General features: G+C 38.3%; 1 protein-coding gene across 3 annotated transcripts in view; it reads left to right on the forward strand.

Annotated features, from left to right (window-relative positions):
* The first annotated feature begins 780 nt into the window (after positions 1-780).
* Positions 781-20,060, forward strand: part of LOC144645153 (CDP-diacylglycerol--inositol 3-phosphatidyltransferase-like) — a 37,634-nt gene continuing 18,354 nt past the window's right edge. The window contains exons 1-4 of one of the 3 annotated variants that reach the window (XM_078504633.1): positions 781-1,038; positions 1,691-1,828; positions 2,352-2,391; positions 18,326-18,439. In XM_078504633.1, coding sequence (XP_078360759.1) covers positions 1,002-1,038; positions 1,691-1,828; positions 2,352-2,391; positions 18,326-18,439 — 329 coding nt within the window. In that variant the 5' untranslated portion in view covers positions 781-1,001. Of the gene's footprint in view, positions 1,039-1,690; positions 1,829-2,351; positions 2,392-10,010; positions 10,106-15,798; positions 15,937-16,659; positions 16,704-18,325; positions 18,440-20,060 lie in introns of those variants that run through there. The other 2 variants (XM_078504634.1, XM_078504632.1) reach the window with 2 other exon arrangements.

Genomic DNA, 20,060 nt, shown 5'->3' on the forward strand with positions numbered 1-20,060 from the left:
AAAAAAAAAAAAATAAATAAATAAAAATCACTGGGGACGATTGTACGTCATTGTAAATCCCAAGATAAATTGAAAACAACGCTTATGCAAAAGATTTGGGGGATGACAAGGTGTGAAGAAAGCACATGCACCGTGAAAATGACGTCATCAGTAACGCAACGCAAGGCAAGTTTCCGGGAAACTTTATAAAAAAAATTGTCTTGACTTTTCCATAAACATTTGGAGCGAAATTGCCAACGAGTTCTTCAGCTGCAGACAGAAAAAAGTGATCTTTCACGGCGTGAGGCGCTCGCTCTGATTTTTCCTAAAATTTGTAAAGAAAATTCGACTACCGCTCCATCCAAACAAAACTTTATCACTTTTGCACCTATCAGTGTTTTTAACAAAAATTTAGTGACGCCTAGTGATTTTTTTTACCATCCACAAATATATATTCCATGTGGTGGGGCATTTGAACAGAAAATACCCGGAAAATATGACCATCCTTTGCTCAGCCTGTATTCCCGACCGCCCCCCCCCCCCCCTCTCAGAAGTTGCGCTAGAAAAGCCTCTTGCAAGCTAACCTGCGATCAGGCGTTCTTTTTTCTTTTTCGAAAGGGAGAGGGGAAAATTAGGCAATTGACAATTAGGGAGGAAGGGCATGATCTCAGGTTACTTGCAAGCGTGAACAAACAAATGCGATCACACCTTAAGGATTGTTACACAACGTACCTACCGAAAAAACCAAACGCAGAACGCAGACCAAAATCTTCAAGGGCTCTTTGGACAACAACTTGCAGGCGTTCGACAGACGGAAAGCTGATATGCCTGCTAAAAAGAACTCTATGGACTCGTAAAACAAATCGGTGAACGTTATAATCTTTGTATACTAACATTTCACATGCAGTGGTTGTGAGTTTCTCCGCTTTTATACACCGTATCGCAGACCTCGCGTCGCGTTTTCAGCGTTTTCTGGACGTCACGCACGAAACACCGGAAACGGTGTAGAGTTGTCCTGAAACATGCAGAAGATTTATTTCTTTGTGCCAAACTTGATAGGTAAGTAGGAAATATTCGTAGTAAATGCCTAGACCGGATCCCCCGTTTTGCAAAAGGACCAATGTTAGATCACTAAAGATCTTTGACATGATAAGTACTGACAAAAACCTTAGCAAAGATCTTTGTAACACCTGTTCACGCTGTTGTAAAAATATTTGGAATGTATGATCTTTGACGAATTCCTTTAAGATTTTTGGCAAGTTTTTTAGTTCCTTAAAATTTTTTGTAAGATCCTCCAAAGATCCTTGTAGATCTTTGGATAGAATTCTGAAGATCCTGGCAAAGGGTCTTTAATAAAGGGCTAAATGGCCGTTTTTATTCTAGAGACGTTAAAGCTGTATAAAAAAACGGTAAATAAGATAGCTTTCAACGTCTCAGTCGTTAAAGGCGTCTAGTATAAAAATGGGACACCATGAACTAGTATAAAAACGGTAAAATTATAAGACATATGCCTTGAAGGTCTGATGGCTTTAACGTCTTTGTGTCCAGTGTCTTCCGAGTGTAGCACCCAGTCTTTTTACATTTTTTGTTTAATATATTTTTTTCTGAAAAGCCGTCTACTAAGTGCGTCCCGTTTTTATACCAGATACTTTTAATGTCTTAGACGTTAAAGACGTCTAGATGACATTTATAACATTTTGTTTTTGCATAGGTTATGTGCGTATAGTTCTAAACCTAGCTGCCTTTTACTTCATGCTGCACAAGCCATTTCTTACTATCATTCTTCATTTTACTGGTGGAATATTGCTAGATGTTGCTGATGGAGTTTCGGCACGGTACTTCAATCAGTGTAAGTAAACACATGCCCTGAAAGAAGGTCATTGATCTTGGAAACCTGGCATTTAAAAAAAATGGACTATCAGTATATTTACTCTATGTTTCATGCTGTAGAGATGCATTTCCCTCTACCTTGGGGGGGAGGGGGTAATCCCTATCGCGGACTATACAGAGAGGCACTAGTATACAAAAGGGTAGGAAAAACTGTCATTTAGGTATTTAAACAGCCCTTTCAAAATATCTTGAACAGGCCCAACGAACAGTCGAGTTGTTTAAGCATTTAAAGGGGTTATATCGGAAAAGCCCCCCCCCCCCCCGGTGCATAACTGAGCTAAGTTCAAGCGGTGTAGGCTAATCTTAAAAGCCATGGAACCTTGATTGAAACATCAAACTCTTTCCATTTCCATAACCTGCAACAAAGAAATTTTGGAAGCAGGCCTATATTGTTTCTTTGACTTGTGCCTAAATTTTTATTATAATCATACAGTTAAATACTAGAAGCTCTGACAGGAAGTTTTGTTTTTGTCTTTTACAAGGTTCCAGTTATGGAGATTTGCTTGATTTTCTTGTCGACAGGTATTTTTTAAACCCTTAATGCGATATTATTATTACAAATGATTCAGAAGAATGATGATTATTTAATTTCTATTTACAATATTGAGACATTGTCAATTCAGGGGTGACGAGAATAATGAAATCATCAACCAGGTTATTTCCAAGCTTGGGACTGAATTGTTGCTACACCTGAGACTTCAATGGGGGATTAGGGGGGTGAATAGGTTTGTGGATCAGATTTGCCCTTAAAAAGCGCACAGACTGTGGATTGCTGCAGTACATTGAGCGGATTCGAGGATTATCAAAATACAGTGGGTGAGAATTAGCTGAGAATTTTGGCCTGGATTCCGGACTTTTCACGTCAAGGAAGTTCAGATTGTGGATACTAAACAAAGTTCAGATCTCTTTGGTAGAATTGTCACAAAAACAAGCAATGAAAAAGGGCATAAGAAAGAACAAAAAGCAAAAACAAAAAACATCAATTTGTGTTCCCCCAATTACCCCCTTCCTCAATGGGAATTCAATAAATTTGCAGTTGGCAGTATTTTGATGAAATTGCTGATAAATTATGGAGTTATTAAGGGCTCTGAATATAACTAATTCAAGCAGCAAATCTGGAAAAATACATGACAGAAACTGTTTCAATCCAAAAATTACTACCTCTTAGGGGTGAAAATAAATTCAAGCCACACCCACAAAGTAAGTCTTGGTATGTTCATCCTTTTAGGGGTTGCTTTCAAAATTTCATATGAACACCCCTATCACTTTTATATGAGTCTCACCCCCCACCCCACACCCCCCGGATTAAAATCTCAAGGATCCCATATGAGAGCTCTATATCTCTACTTATCATCTTATTTTAATTAATTCATTTATGACTGACAGGTGCGGAAGGATAGGAATGATGATGGCACTGTGCGTGTTTTATCCTCAGTACTTGTTTGTTTTCCAGTTGCTTGTCTGCTTAGAAATTACAGGGAGCTTATCAAATTATTACAGGTATTACTTGTTTGTACTTTGTACCTATAGTCTATTTGTGGGAACAACAGTTATCAGGATGGAGGGTAGGAAGGGGGGTGCTTACTATTTTTTAAAATATGCTTGCAAAATAGTTGGTTTTTATCCCTGTTAGAACGGATTTCGTGTCTTTAAAATTTTGTGATTTAAATTATGAGAAAAGCACAAAATCATTGAAAAGACAGTACACTACACTCTTGACAAATATGTGATATAAAACAAAATAAGAAAAATGAACATCTAAAGTTTCTAAAAAAACAGGCTGTGCAGTACTTAGGGCCTGATTCATTATCAAAATGTTCTTAAAAGCTTACACTTAAGCACTGTGTTTATGTCCAAGGCAGTGCTATTGTTTTCTGTGTTTTAACTTTTCAGACTTGGTGGGGGGGGGGGGGCTTGTTTTGGGGGTTGGAGGCTTTTTATGGTGTATTGTTTAATACATAATTTTTTCTCCAACTTACAACAGATGTGCCCTGCTAACACATTCAAATAACACGTTCAAAAAGACATGCAGTTACGATCCCTGGTTGTTGAGGATTTTCTTTGAGGAAGTAAGAACAGAATTTATTTTCACTAATTATTTAATTAAGTCTTTTCTTTTGCAGACAGGTCCCTAGAAATGAGATATAATTGGGACTTGAGTGAAAGTACACATTGCATATATTCTAGGCTAGCCGTATTTACCAGTTGGAGAAATAAAATTCAGTAAATGATGATGATGATGATTATGATTCTATAATTTAGTCAAAATAAAATTATATTTTAGATGCGAACAACGGAAAACTTGTAACAAATTCCATTTTAGCATGCATGCATAACTTCTGACTCATACCAGTAATTATCTAGCCCTTTGCCTTGTACCCGGGGGGGGGGGGGGGGGGTACTCGAAAAAGTTTTGTACGGGGAGGCTCCGCCCGGAGATCCAACCCCTTACCCTTTTATATACTATTTTGATAGAAAAGGTACCCCTTTTGTATACCTTTTATTGCAAAAAGGCACCCCTTTCATATACCTACACTACATCACATTTACCAAAGACGGAAAGTTTTCTTGTCATTTTTATGTAGCGCTTAATAAATTAAGACGATACAGCCAAAAGTTGCGTCTGCTCGAAATATGTAATGTAACGGCCTTTTAAAATATTATTATCGCAGATTTCCATACCCTTTCATATACCTAAATTTGTGAAATCCCTACCCTTTCATATACCTGGAGCCTTAAAAAGGTACCCCTTTCGGGCGGAGCCTCCCCGTATAGGCCATTATAGGGAGTACCCCCCCCCCCCCCGGGGCCTTGTAACAGACATGTCACAGAGACCCAGTCTCTATTTATGTTTTGATTTTTTAATTATGAAATTATGCTTTTTACCAACTACAGCCCATCACGACCCTGGTCATTATTGGTCAAGATATGTGCGTAGCCATGTTTTATCTCCTTCACTTTTCGCCAGGACCGGCAGGTATGTGAAAACGTATCATTTTTTATCAGTTGTTTGAAGGCTTTTGGTTGCCACAAGTTAGAAAATGGTCAAGGAAAAATAAAATTCTTGAAGGTCAGGGAATTTTATAGGAAAATTGAGATTTTGAAGGAAAGTCATGGAAAATTGAAAGGGACGGAATAAACATTTCAGGTCATTGTGATCTCAGCGATGTTTTTCTTTTGAAAGCGAAGGCCAGAGGCCACGACTTTATCTGACATTTTGTATTTATTTGCTCATGGAAATCATGATTTTTATCAGGGAAAAGTCAGGGAATTTTGAAAATTGATGTCTGTGGCAACCATGGTAACGTCCGTGCATTTGGCTTTTTTTTTTTCAGTAACATTGGCTGGAACATCCTGCAGTTTATGGGTGCTGTTTGCGTGGATTTGTGCTCCGTTCCTGATCTACAGACAAGTTATTGTCTGTGGCCTTTTAGTCATAAACTCTTTTGGCGAAATTGCCAGGTTACACGAGCAGGAGGACTCAAGAAAACGGCACAAAAGCTGAATTATGACAATCATAGGCATTTACGCAAACCAATACCACGAGGGCAACAAGAACATTCCGAAACAAATGGTACAACAAGCCCTACGCGTGCAACATTGGACAACATTGAACCATTTTCAGCAGGGGCACGTGCATAAAATATCCTGCCTCGTCCTCAGGCGCCGCGCCGATCGGCCGGACGTTGAGGCGGTAAGGCGGGAAAACAGCATCAGGCCCACAATGCCAAGCGACCCGTGCACGTCAGTCCCACAACACCAAGCGAACCGTGCACTACCAAGGAGGAGGACGCCTGGAGACGAGGCAGGTTAATATCTGTTCGGATGACCTGTCATCTTCTCAGAATTTCTTTAGTGGAATGTCACCTGGAAACTTCGTCATGGGTAATATATCAACTGTTGTTTTCGGAGAGGTAAAAATGTTGTTTTGAGTACTCTACTAACTATGGTACGGGAAAACGCCAGCTACGATTTTCGGAAAGGTAACAGCAGCTCGCATCTCAGCTAGAAAAACCCGAAAATATTTAACTGTGTTAATTTACACAAAAATCCTTTTAAAAGGCCCTAAAAGATGCGGGAAATCAATACAACGACATTCCAAAACTTTGGACTGAATTTCTCGTTGGGTGTTCCTGTTTTTAACCGCTTTATGCAAAACAGCTGACGTGAAATGACCAAATTGTGCGTCTTGTGGAGAACGAAAACCACCACTTTTGATACAGCCTCAAATGTCTGTCTTAGATAGGTGTCATGTCCGCCTTATAGACCGTGGATGTACCGTAAACCTGAACGGCTGCACGATTAATTCAGCTCTGTTTTAAGTCCGGGGAGGCCCCCCAAGTTTAAAGTCGCTTACTTTAAGCAAAACCTACAAACTGGACAAAATTATTAGTGGAAAATTGACTCGTTGGTTCGTTGCAATCGATAGTTTTGTTTTCTGAAAAGTGAGCAGTACATACGTGTTGTTGCAAACTGTAACATGTCTAAGTATATCATATATTCGTTTGTTCAAAAAAACGTTCACGGCTTCTAGTTTAAAAAAATTGACTGTACAATTTGAACTGGAAAAAGGCTAAAATAATAAGAAGACCCTGGACCCCTTGTGTACCGTTGGACAAGGAAATAACCATTATATTTTCTATGCATGTTTAAGAGTTATCGGTTAGCTGTAGTTCGATGAAGTGTATTGTATTTGTCTTCTGTATCTGCTTTTGTTCGATTTTGTTCATTGGAACACGAGGATGCAGATGGTTTAATATTTCTTTTTGTCTAAATTTTTAGGTGAGTCAAAATATACGTAGTGAAGGATTATATCCGTAAATAAGGCCTACTCTGAGACCCAAAATCGCCCAAAGTCGCCTAAATTCGCCGAAAGTCACCCTTAGTCGCTCTAAGTTGTTTTATAGATAGTATAGATATTTTCTGTAACAATGCTTTATGGTGTACCATGATAATTCCCATGTACATGTATACCACAACTGTACTTAGGTCGGTCACCTAAATTTGCCTTAAAGGTCACCTAAAATTGCCTAAAGTCGCTCAAAATCGCCCAAAATCGCCTTAAATCGCCCTAAATCGCCCGTAATTTTGGACAAAATAAGCTTAAATCACCTTAAGTCGCCCAAAGTTACCGCGACTTTGGGTCCCAAAGTAGGCCTTAACTGAAATACCTTGTAGCCACGAGCATTCAATTTTTTCGTGTTTGCGTTTTTGCGTTGTAATAGTTTTTAATTCTCGTCAGTACTTTGTTCGGTTTTTTGGTTTCTTTGTTAGCGTAGTTCATTATTATGTATTTCTCTGCAAGTTAGTTTCTCGGTGTCGTATTATGTAATCGTTTATTGTTAATTTCATAACTTCATTAGCGCTATTGTTTGTTTTCAAATCAGTATAAAATTTCGTATGCTTTGGTTGTAAATTAGTTTTCGTTTTATCCAGAGTTGCCGTACAGATCTTGTAAGTAATCGTTATTCCTTGTATTTTCTCGATTCTTGTTGAATTTTTGTATTCCGTTTTATAGTTAAGTTTCAAGTTCTAGTTTATTTATTCTACTTTTTTTAATTTATTCTTTGTTTTACATGTATCCAAGTGAATCGCAAAGTTTTACGCAAAGTGTAATTAAAGGCGTATTCAAAACTGTACAAGGAGTGTTTGGTACATACCTTAAGGTTACTATTGTTAGCGGCTACTAATTTTAGCTATAGAGATTTTTTCTAAGCAACATTTAGCGACTATTTAATTAGCGGATTTTCAAAATTTAAGTGATCGTATAAACCAGTTTTTTTAATGAACATATAGCTAATTTCAAGATGGAAATAAATGTTCAGTACTGAAAAAAGTTACTTGAAATTGAATGAGCATCTACATTGCCAAAAAGAACAAAGTTACCGGCATCCATTCCGTAAGAATATTTTAAGTCGACTATGTTTCATTTTGTTTTTCTTTGGGGTGGGAAGGGGGGAGGGGGGGGGGGGGGTAGATTAAGTTAACAAGTACTAAATTTTACCGAGACAAATTTTAGCGGATACTAAATTTAGCGGTTCTCGCCCAACTCGCTAAATTCGCTAAAATTCAGTAGTTAAGGTATATTGATCCCAAAAGCCAGAATTTTTTAAGCGTTTTTTCTTTGCATAAAGCGGCTGAGAAGTGTATCAATAGCAAGTGCAAAGCTACTAATCATTTCATCCTTTGTTCCCTTCAAGATGTCTCTGACAACTAGTCGCGACAATTGTTTCTCAAAATGTCAGGACATTTGAAAACTTGTCCGCTTGTGCGAATCGGCCCCTTAGCCTCGCATTGATGAGAGAAATATTTTATTTAGAAACATGAGCACGAGGCTAAGGTTTTTAATTATATTCATTTCATTTTAATTTATATTAGCGCCATTTAATGAGGCCCTGTTAGGGTAAATTCCGACAGGCGACACGTCTCTGAAACGGCGACATGAAGGAGCTGAAATGACGACGAACGACAAGATGCTCCCGTGAAATAACGACAGCGACAAAGAAAAGAGCAAAATCGACAGCGACATCGGCGCTTTTTAAAGTAGCTTGTAGGCAAAAAAGCCTGAAACGACGCTCTAACAGTTCATTTTTACGTTGCTTAAGGTCGCGGGGGATACCAACAGCATGAATAAATTCATGAAGGGAAATTTTGCTTGACCTGCATCTTTCAAAACGCTTATTTCTCGGCTGTTATGGGTGCGATTAAGCTCAAAATTTACAGAGACATAACGAAATGATGAAAGATTGTGAATGTCATCTTTTATTTGGTAGATTGCATTTTACGGCGATGTTATAGCCTCGTTAGTGCCAAATTGGGAAAAACATGATTTTGTGGCAGAGTTTGCGGAACGAGTAGAAGACAGCACACTGCGATTTTGTCAAAAACTAATCGGTCAATACCTCTAGAGTGTCATAACAGAAGCGGATTTTTAAATTTAAAGTTTGCCAGCAAGTTATGGCGGTTTAAGTGCGCAAATTTGAATTTAATGTCTTCTACCTCTTTCTAAAAGCGCTCTTTTAAAATTCCGCTTCTGTTATGACACACTACAGTATTCATAGTTTACCTATCTGCAGTGGCAAGTCATGAAGTTCTGTATCCGCGCTGTATTCTCTGCCACAAAATTGTCGGAAAAGTCCAAACTTTGAGATTTCCGAAGGTGTCCCGACCTAAATACGATCATTTTGCCAAGGAGAAATGTAATTATGATAATTATATTCCACGCTTTTATGGTGAGAACAATGCGTTTTCAAAAAGGACACGATTGTTTATGCCGAATATTTTTGTGATTACTCTGAGTACACTAGTTGCAGAAATAGTCAAATTTAAATAAAAATAAGCTCAAAAACTTCCTACAATCTATATGAACGTATATCGCTAAGTGTTGTTTTAAATTGGTTAAAATATCAAAGAAACAGGGATTTTTTACAAATCACGCGCACGCGCCCATATTTTTCTCCAGTCATAAATATCTCGTAAAGTTGTCGATGTGAGTCGTTGTACTTCGTGCATACGCTTTAAATAAATGCATAATGATGAGCCTAAGGTGTCCCCCGCGACCTTAAGTTTATCCATCATTCTGAAAATAATTCACTCCGTGTTCTCTTTGTACCGGCTCAGAATAAAGTAAAACACGTCTCAGTTACTTCAGTTTTTCAAAATTTTCTGGGGGAGCATGCCCCCCACCCCCCCTAGGAAGGTGTCTCCTTCGTCTGTGCCAACAAATCTAATAGTCCATTTTACAGTTGCCTGCCAAGTGACCTGGCCTTTGAATGGTAGTGAGGCTGGAGGCGACCTTGCATTGATACAAACCTCTCTGCTTTATCATGTAAATGCAAACTAATTAGCATCAAAACAACATGATTTACAAAACAAAAGCAGTGAGGTCTGTATCAAAACAAGGTCACCTCCAGCCTCACTTCCATTCAAAGGCCAGGTCACTAAGCAGGCAACTGTAAAATGGTCTATTGACAATTTGGGCGACAGAATTACGAGAATGCATTATTTTAGGTTATACACTCCAGACTCGACCATTTACGAATTCGAAATTTCGACAGCGACATGCAAACCTTTTGAAATTGCGACATGAAAAGGTTTGAAATTCAGACGGGGGACATGAAGAGCCCCCCTAACAGGGCCTCTTTAATCGGTCTACTGGTTAGCTGTAGTTCGATGTAGTGTATTGAGTTATCATCAAACATGCAGAAGGTTTATTTCTTGGTGCCTAACTTGATAGGTGAGTGAGAGATATACGTAGCAAATAAAGCCTTAGGATCACATTCGTAAATATTAAGAAGGCGGCGGAACACCCTACGGTACCGAATGGAAACACCACAAAAAATTTTAACACAGGTGACCTATACAAGCGGTATGAGTGCTTGTATGTTCGAAATGTTAAGAAATGTATTATCGTAAAAAGATTGGGCTAGATTTCCGCAGAGCACCACACACAGTTACGCATATAATTTTGTAACTCTCTTTCTGTTTATGACTGCGTTCGTCATGGTTCGTTTGTGAACGATTATATGGAATAATTTGTATGCATAATAAATGCATGGCGCTCTGCGGAAATCTTTTCAAGTATTGCGAGTAATGTCTATATGTAAGCTCAAAATAAACGTAAATCTACTTCAAATATATGGTGAATTTGAGCGATTTGAAGAGCTTTGCGTTGACTTTTATATATTGACCCGAGGGCATTAATCAATAATGTTGAGTGACCAAGGTGAAGTGGAATATTTTTGACCGCACGTTGCGAACTAAATTTGAAAATTCACAAGAAATTTCGGTTGAAAATCCATTTTCAACCGAAATTTCTTGTGAATTTTCAAATTTAGTTCGCAACGTGCGGTCAAAAATATTCCACTTCACCTTGGTCACTCAACATTATTGATTAATGCCCTCGGGTCAATATATAAAAGTCAACGCAAAGCTCTTCAAATCGCTCAAATTCACCATATAATAATGTTCATTGTAAAATTTGTCAGCCGTAAAATCAAAACTGAAACCTGGACAAAACGAAAAAAAGCCTTTTCGTTTAATCTTGAGCGTTCGGACCATTATTGGATGGGAATGTTTTTGTTAAGGTGGCTCCGTAGTTATTTCGGGCGTATTCATCAGTGACATACTTTGCGTCAGAACTTTTTCGGCTTTAACGCGATGGCTTTGAAACTTTGGGAAAACTTTCATGTATCATTTAGCAATAACATGATAAAGTTTGATTGCAATGGAGAAATATATTTTAAATGCTATTGGCGTTTAACTGGACCCATGTTTTTGAACAAAATTGAATCCAAAAAAAAATTTTGCCGATATATTTTTGCTAAATTTCTGGAATAAGCTATATAATATTGACTTAACACATGAGATAACCAAGTTTCAAGAAAATCGTTGGAGTAGAAATGAAGAAATACTTGGAAATATTAAACTCATCTAAATAAAACTCTTAAAATTTACTGTAACTTTATACACTTGCCGCTTCTTCACGAAATAATCTACAAACCCAATATTTTGCGAAAAGCCTCCCCAATACTTGCTAAATAGAAGTGCCTAACCGATTGTTGATCGAGCTAACCGTTAAAAAGTATTCGCTAGTTCTGTAGGTCTCTGTAAACATTATAAAATGATCGAAAATCCTCGCGGACCTCCAAGGTTGCGTTCTGCATTTATTTTCGAAAATTATACCGCAGTTTTCTCTCAAACTCCTGTCACGTAAACTTCAGGGCACTACAAAAATTTTTGCATCGACTTTTGCTGCTGTGCAGTGCTGTAATTTGGAGAATTGGCGTTGAGATTGTGAGCTACTCCACAACTGTTCTTTGGCGAAGCGAACGAGCAGTTTTGTTTATATCATTATGAATACGAAATGAGCATGTGTGACATTCATGACAAGAATTCGCACTTTTGAAAGGGGGTGTCATTTATATGCACGCCGACCATCCTTGGAGGGGTGGGAAGATATTTGTCGCATTGGAGTAACATGAGGTGCGTTAGTATTAAACGTGGGGACTAGTCAATTCTGTGATTCCAGCTTTTTTATATTAATAATCGAAGTGGATTTACAATTTCTCCAACGTTCAAATTTACATTTTTTATAACAGATTTTACAACTGTTGCACCGTTATAATCTGCTCAAACAATATCATCAGTGATCTGACGCAGACACCCCCTCGACCTGATGATATCGAGGAGCTGTGTGACATTGTAAAGAGAGTATATCTTAGGTGTACGATGTTTTGAGCGGTAGCATAGTCAAGCTTAACGCACCTCATGTTACTCTAATGCGACAAATATCTTCCCTCCCCTCCAAGGATGGTCGGCGTGCATATAAATGACACCCCCCTTTCAAAAGTGCGAATTCTTGTCATGAATTAATGTCACACGTGCTCATTTCGTATTCATAATGATATAAACAAAACTGCTCGTTCGCTTCGCCAAAGAACAGTTGCGGAGTAGCTCACAATCCCAACGCCACTTCTCCAAATTACAGCAAGGCACAGCAGCAAAAGTCGTTGCAAAATTTTTTGTAGTGCCCTGAAGTTTACATGACAGGAGTTTGAGAGAAAACTGCGGTATAATTTTCAAAAATAAATGCAGAATGCAACCTTGGAGGTCCGCAAGGATTTTCGATCATTTTATAATGTTTACAGACACCTACAGAACCGGTCGGTATAAAACGCAGACCATGCAGACTGCAGACTGCAGACTGCAGACTGCAGACTGCAGACCGTGCAGACGGTGCAGACCGTGCAGACCGTGCAGACTGAGTAATTTTTTTTCTTCTTTTTTTACATTGTGTTTCACAAAACTTTTCACGAACGGTTTCCGAAGTTCGTTTGAAATTCGCGAAGTTCGCTAAGAACTTTAGGGGGAATTTCATTAAGTAGTTGTCAATCAAATTACGAACTTCGAAACGAAATTGTGAATTTCACGTGCAGCGAAGTTGAAAGGTTGAGGAGTTCGCAAGTTGAGAAGAAGTTCGTCCAGTTTCGGTTTAATTTGGTGAATTGAATCCGTTCACGGTACAAGGAAAGGCAATTTCAAGTCCAGGAAGGCAGGAAATCATCTAAAGTTGGCTTCAAGGTCAAGGATTATTTTATTTAGCTTCCAGCTTGTTGAGTTTTCATCTACTGTCAGAGAGCGCTTTACACTGTAAACATTGGAACATTTTAAGTTATAGGTAAAACGAACTGGTCGGATATAGCAGTTTATTTGTTAAGTTCAGGTTTCTAGTTCAATTTTATAACGTAAACAAATGCTTCGGTTGGTAGTTATGCTTTGGGAATACAGGGTTTTCTTGAGAAATCCCTCAACATTTTTTACACTGTCCTTAATAAAAAAAATATAAGTAATTCGTAAATAAATACACATTTCAATTGTTCCAAAGCAAGTGTTGTTTATTAGTAAAAAAAAATTTAACCAAAGCTTATTTTTTTTGCAAATATAAATTATTTCAGAGGAACAGAGTTTATCACGAACAGACAGATGGCATGACTTGCGTGTTGTGTAAACACAGAAGTATAATAACAACACGGAATTGAAAAGTTCTGATTTTCCGCAGATTTTCCAAACTGAATGATGTGTATTCAAAAAGGAAAACGTTTTTTTCTCTTAAGAAGATTTTTACGGCACACACAAACAGTATTTTTATATGTAAACCGGTTCATCTGGTGAAATTTTTCCCTTCGAAACTGCACACGGCAGAACTTGTAATCTATTTTTAGTTGGGTGTCGGGTGACATTGGGAAAACTCAGGGTGCGTTTCTTTGGGAAAATCCAAAATTGGATCATTGATCTCAGATCACACGGATACTTTGCTCCCAAAGAAACGAAGAATCCGAAAACGGATTTTTTGCCATGACAACCCCGTAAACACATTTCGCACAGAACATAAAATATCAGCACAAATTTATTTTTCGTCGAATGTATCCTGGCTAAAATAATTTAAGCATACAAAATCTTTTACAAAAACCACACGTCGAAGTAGATCTTCTTTAGCGTTAGGCACAATGTGGCGAGAAAGCATCTGAGAGCGAAGAATGATTGCGAAATGATCAGTGCAAATTTCACTCGTGACAATTTCAAAAGGATATAACTTCCGTAGGCACTCAGTGGCTGTTCTAGAAAACCTGTATCTCGTTTAAAATGATACTACATACCTATCTGAAGCTACCGTTTCCTTTTATCGTGAAATATGTTTGCATTTTGATCGAAGTAACCGCCTAAAACTTTCCGTATGGCAGTGTTTACAAAGAGCGGACCTGTATTTTCACAGCAAAGACCGCTGGGCCAAGGTACTTTTTTCGAATCCTTTCCCAAAGAAACGCACGGATCATGAATCCTAAAAATCCGGATTCAGATATGATCTGATGTATCCACTCGAAGTGTGGATTCTTCAGATCATTGATCCAAGATTAATCCATTTTCGGATATAGGTAAAGAAACGCAAAATCCGTTTTTGGATCAAGAATCCGGATTTGGATTTTTCCCAAAGAAACGCACCCTCAGTTGTAACATTCACAAACCATTTTCAGGGCAGCCTTGTTTTTTAGTCCGTTGATGTCCTGCCTTACTAGACTTGGGATTGCTTTTTGCTGTACTGGGAACGGATTCATTTCACCAATTAAACAAACTGGACGAACTTCTTCTCAACTTGCGAACTCCTCAACCTTTCAACTTCGCTGCACGTGAAATTCACAATTTCGTTTCGAAGTTCGTAATTTGATTGACAACTACTTAATGAAATTCCCCCTAAAGTTCTTAGCGAACTTCGCGAATTTCAAACGAACTTCGGAAACCGTTCGTGAAAAGTTTTGTGAAACACAATGTAAAAAAAGAAGAAAAAAAAAATTACTCAGTCTGCACGGTCTGCACGGTCTGCACCGTCTGCACGGTCTGCAGTCTGCAGTCTGCAGTCTGCATGGTCTGCGTTTTATACCGACCGCTACCGAACTAGCGAATACTTTTTAACGGTTAGCTCGATCAACAATCGGTTAGGCACTTCTATTTAGCAAGTATTGGGGAGGCTTATCGCAAAATATTGGGTTTGTAGATTATTTCGTGAAGAAGCGGCAAGTGTATATAAAATTACAGTAAATTTTAAGAGTTTTATTTAGATGAGTTTAATATTTCCCAGTATTTCTTCATTTCTACTCCAACGATTTTCTTGAAACTTGGCTATCTCATGTGTTAAGTCAATATTAGCTTATTCCAGAAATTTAGCAAAAATATATCGGCAAAATTTTTTTTTGGATTCAATTTTGTTCAAAAACATGGGTCCAGTTAAACGCCAATAGCATTTAAAATATATTTCTCCATTGCAATGAACTTTATCATGTTATTGTAAATGATACATGAAAGTTTTCCCAAAGTTTCAAAGCCATCGCGTTAAAGCCGAAAAAGTTCTGACGCAAAGTATGTCACTGATGAATACGCCCGAAATAACTACGGAGCCACCTTAAAACATCGCCTGAAGGTAGGCCCACCAGAATAAGTGAGTTAGAACAGTGTTAGAAGATCTGGAATACATCTAAAGTAGGAAAGAACGACAATAACAAAATCTAGTAAATTGGGGACAATGACGGACTGTAAGCCTCGAGGAAGAGGGTTCTCTCTCGCAACTTTTATTATTTTTTATTATTTAAGTGCATGCATGTTCTCTGTTTTGAGATGCGGTAATTAAATACCGCATCTCGCATTGCATAACATTCAGAATATGAGGTAAACGTGCTCGCGACCTCGACCGTGCTCAAACAACAGAAATTGTAAAAGAAAAGTACCTCAAAGATAAGGTTCTAATTTTCACTGTTCAAAGTTCGAAACTTTACCAGTGTCCTGATCTTTTACTAATTTTTTTGAGCTTTTCTTAATAGCTGAATGCATTTATTTTTCCACTAACAGTAAACAAAGATGTGTTTTTCTTCTGCCTAGATTATGTGCGCATTATTCTCAACTTAGCAGCCTTCTATTGCATGCTGTCCAAGCCATTTCTTGCCATTGCTCTGCACTTCACTGGTGGAATAGTGCTTGATGTTGCTGATGGAATTTCAGCGAGATACCTCAATCAGTGTAAGCAGTTTCACAATGAAAACTGGGGACAAATAAACTTTATAAATATGGACGACATACGACACTGAACGAGATATGACCCAATGGAGACCTTAGGGGGAGGCATGTTCCTGATTAACCCTATTTAGACTGGACTTTGTTTGGATCTTCTGGGACCGGGGGGGGTGGGGCGCTTCAGAAGCCCCCCTATGTAACTTCTAGAATATTTAAGCAATCACAATGAAACTTATAGGATGTATAGTATGGCCGGACATCTTTCTTTTGGTATAAGTCACGTAGGATGATGACGTAATATCACGTGACAATTACATCATGATGTCAAAACAGCCGCCATCTTGGATCCGCCATCTTGGATTTAAAAATTTTTCCAAAATGCCAAAAACCACCTAAAATTACTGCAAAGTACATAAAATCAATAAAACTGTGCTTAAAAACCGTAAAAAAGGGTTTTATTTCACTGTCAAAAACACCAAAATTATGCACTAGAAAGCAGTTTCTTTGAGCTTGCTTAATTTTCCTTAATTTCCCACTCTCTTCCTCCCCCCGTTCTGTCAGCTGTGTGTGTAACCAGGTGGCATTCTTCTACTGCCAGTAAATATTGACACCTAAAGTAGATGTAAAATTTTAATAAAAAGTAGTTGACTTGAGCTGCAGCTGCAAATGGCCAATTCTCTTGTGACATGTACTTGGATTTTGTTAAGTTTTATTCTCGTTTTGTACAAGCCAGGTTCCAAATATGGGGATCTGCTAGACAACCTTTTGGATAGGTATGAAATGATTCTAATCTTAATGCCGGGCCAAACGTCGAACTTTACGTGAGACGAACTAAACTGAGCGAATTAAGTTCTTGATAAGTTCGACGTTTGACTCAGATGAGTTCGTCTAACTGAATTAGGATCGACCAACATGTTCTATCCGTCTACTTCAGACGGGTAGAACGTGTGAAGATCGACTGTGGGACAATCGTCGATTTTTTTCATGAAATGAACTTAATGAATAAATTTAAAAAATGTATGTTAATGGTTTTTAGCCTCGATATTCATTCTTAATTGTTGCTCTCAATTTGGTTCGACGGTCGGTTCGACAAATTATGTTCGACATTTGACCCAACGGTGGAGCTTTACCTGTTTGGGTCGACGAAAATTTCAATTTAGTTCGTCTCATGTGAAGTAATCACAGGTTAAAATAAGTATAAAGAAAAATCGTTTAGTATTGTGCAATCAGTATGATTAGCTTGGACAAAGAGGGTATACTTTTGTTCCTCAGTGGGAATTAAATTCTGCTGAATTTGTTGTCGGCAACAATTGATATTGTTTAAGTGAATTGATTCCACTTAAATATAAGTAGTCATGACTGACTCTGGGGGTACTCCGGCATGTTAAAGGGGTGGGGATGTTCATCAACAAATTTGAATGTGATCCCTTAAAGAGATCAACCTGGGTTCGGCTCATGCATTGTTTGACCCTTAAAAGACAGACAGACAAAAACAGGATATAGTGACTTAAATTATGAAAAGGCTGAATGTCACTTAACGCTTTTACCTTCAAAGAAATTGGAAAGATTTAAATGTAACTCTAAAAGATACCTTGATGGGTAAAAACATTGCATTCTTTCCTGAAAACCCTAAGTGATGCCAAATTTAGCAAATCACACCTGTAAAAGATATGACAAAGATTCCCACCCCTTTTTAGGGGAGTTCTCCCCCTGGGAGTTACGTGTAAAGTGTGATAGAAAAAACGATAAACATGATCTACAAATGTTGTTACTTGAATACTTACTTATTCAAACATAAATCTGTGACATAAAAGTGGTATAGCTGGAGACGCGGTGGAGTGGCCTAATGGTTTGAGCGCTGGACTCTGGAGAGAGCGGTTCGCATTCGAGCCCAGGCTGGGATCATTAAAGGGACTATGTCACGGGGATTTCGCAGTTTTTTGGTCTAAAAAGTTCTGAAATAAGTGGTAGGCAACTTTACCCATGAAAAACAATTTGTCTTTGAACATTTAATGGAAGATATAACCTTTATTTGGGGATATAAATCAAACTTTGGCTATAAATATCGATTTCTTTTTTTGAAGGCGCGCGGAAACAACTTGAAAACGTTGGCTAACGTTTTCAAACTGCAATCCATTTCCATCCGCAGCCAGTTTTGGTGCTCTAATATAGCAATTGTTAATAAAAATGGACCATTATTTTTAGGTTTCTTACGACACAAATATAAATTTGGGCTGTTTAAAAATCTGTTAAAATCCGCGACATAGTCCCTTTAAAAAAAGTGTTAATTTCGTTATAGTTACAGATTGACAGTTTGTAGAAATTACTCAAATAGAAAAATTAAGTTAAGTCAAGAGAGAGTCCTTTACTAGTGCTTTCTTGTTATGATTGACAGGTGTGGAAGAATAGGAATGATGATGGCATTGTGTGTGTTTTACCCTCAGTATTTGTTTGCTCTTCAGTTGCTTGTCTGCTTAGAAGTGGCAGGGGGCATATCAAATCATTACAGGTAATTATAACACCTGGGTTGGGTTGTTTGACTGAGCCAGTTAAATAGAGCGATTTTCGATCGAGTGTCGTAAAAATAAAGCCCCTGGCCAAACGGTAACGCAAGTGAACGCAAGTAATCGCAAGTTGAACTCGCGTACAGACTTGCGTTAGGTGGCTAAATGGACACGCAAGTTTAGTCGCAAGTGTACGCAAGTTTGCAAAAAGCCATTTAAAATGCAACGAGGTGCAATTCAGTATTTGAAGTAAACTGTAAAAAATGCGTTGACTTGCGTTGGGTGGCCAAACGGTGAAAAACTCGCGTTTACTTAAGTGCAAATTTGATCTCGACCAAAGTTAACGCAAGTCAACGCAAGTGCCTGCAAGTCCTGGCCAACCGGAGACGCAAGTTTTTAACTTGCGTCTACTTGCGTTGCCGTTTGGTCAGGGCTTAAAACCAAAGTACTCGCTCTGGCCAATCACAAGGCACAGACAAGCCAGTGGACCAATCAAAACTCTATTACATGTAGCCGGCACAAAGCGCGGGAAAACGTGCGCGACCGAGTCACGATTGGATCTGGCTTAACTTCTGATTGGTTGAGAAAGTGGTGCGTGGTTTTTTAAACCAACCATTAAACGTAGTAATGCAAAACCAAAGCAAATGCTACTACTTTCGACACTCAAGTTAAAACTGCTCTAACACTAATCCAGGATATTAGAGCGATTTTTAAGTGAGTGCCGTAAAACCAAAACCAATGTAATCACTCCGGCCAATTACAAAAGACACAGACAATCTAGTTAACCAATAAGCCATTTCCGAGTTACCCTTTGCCTCTGTTTCAAAACGAGTCTACGTGCGAAACCATTCAAATAAATATGAGTTTGATTTGCATGAAAATGGACCTGTAGGTAAAACTCATTTTCATATGAATGGTTTCGCACCTAGACTCGTTTTGAAACAGAGGCAAAGAGTAACTAACGTGCACGAGTGGGTCATGATTGGTTTTGGTTTTACTTCTGATTGGCTGAGAAAGTGGCGCCAAATCTAAATGAAAACTGCTTTAAAATTAAAAGTGGTAAATGTTACATTTTCTCTGTATAAAAGTGTTTTTCATCGCTTATTGTTTTGTGGAGTTTGACATTAATTAACACCAAAACTAGAGGATTGAAAATATAAACAGAAAATCTCACTGAAAAAAATATGAAACTGAAATCAAAATTTACGTTTACCCTGGATTAGCTTATTCGTGTTTTGAAAAAACGGTTTTGATGTACAGGAGAAAGCTGTTTGATGGCTAGCGTATGGAAAACACTCCAAACACGTGATATGGAACAAAATAAGTTCTAGCCATTGGATAAATGTTAAACAAGTCTCAAAAACAAAAATGACAAGTTCAAGTTCAAAACTTGAATTGCTTTCCTGACAGGCAACTCTCACAATTTGCTTGCACGGGGCAGTTATTTGCTTATACAGTCGAAGCTCTCGTAAGCGGACACCCTCAGGACGCGAAAAAAGTGTCCGTAACTGGAGCTGGCCGCTTACAAGAATGGTTCTCGTAAGCGGCCACTAGAGGTGTAGGGGAAAGATGGCCGCTTACGGGAGCTTGCCCAGCTAACAATAACCGGACGAACGTGGATGACGA

This window comes from Oculina patagonica, chromosome 3, assembly GCF_052425735.1.
Source record: "Oculina patagonica isolate OP01 chromosome 3, crgOcupat, whole genome shotgun sequence".
NCBI lineage: Eukaryota > Metazoa > Cnidaria > Anthozoa > Scleractinia > Oculinidae > Oculina > Oculina patagonica.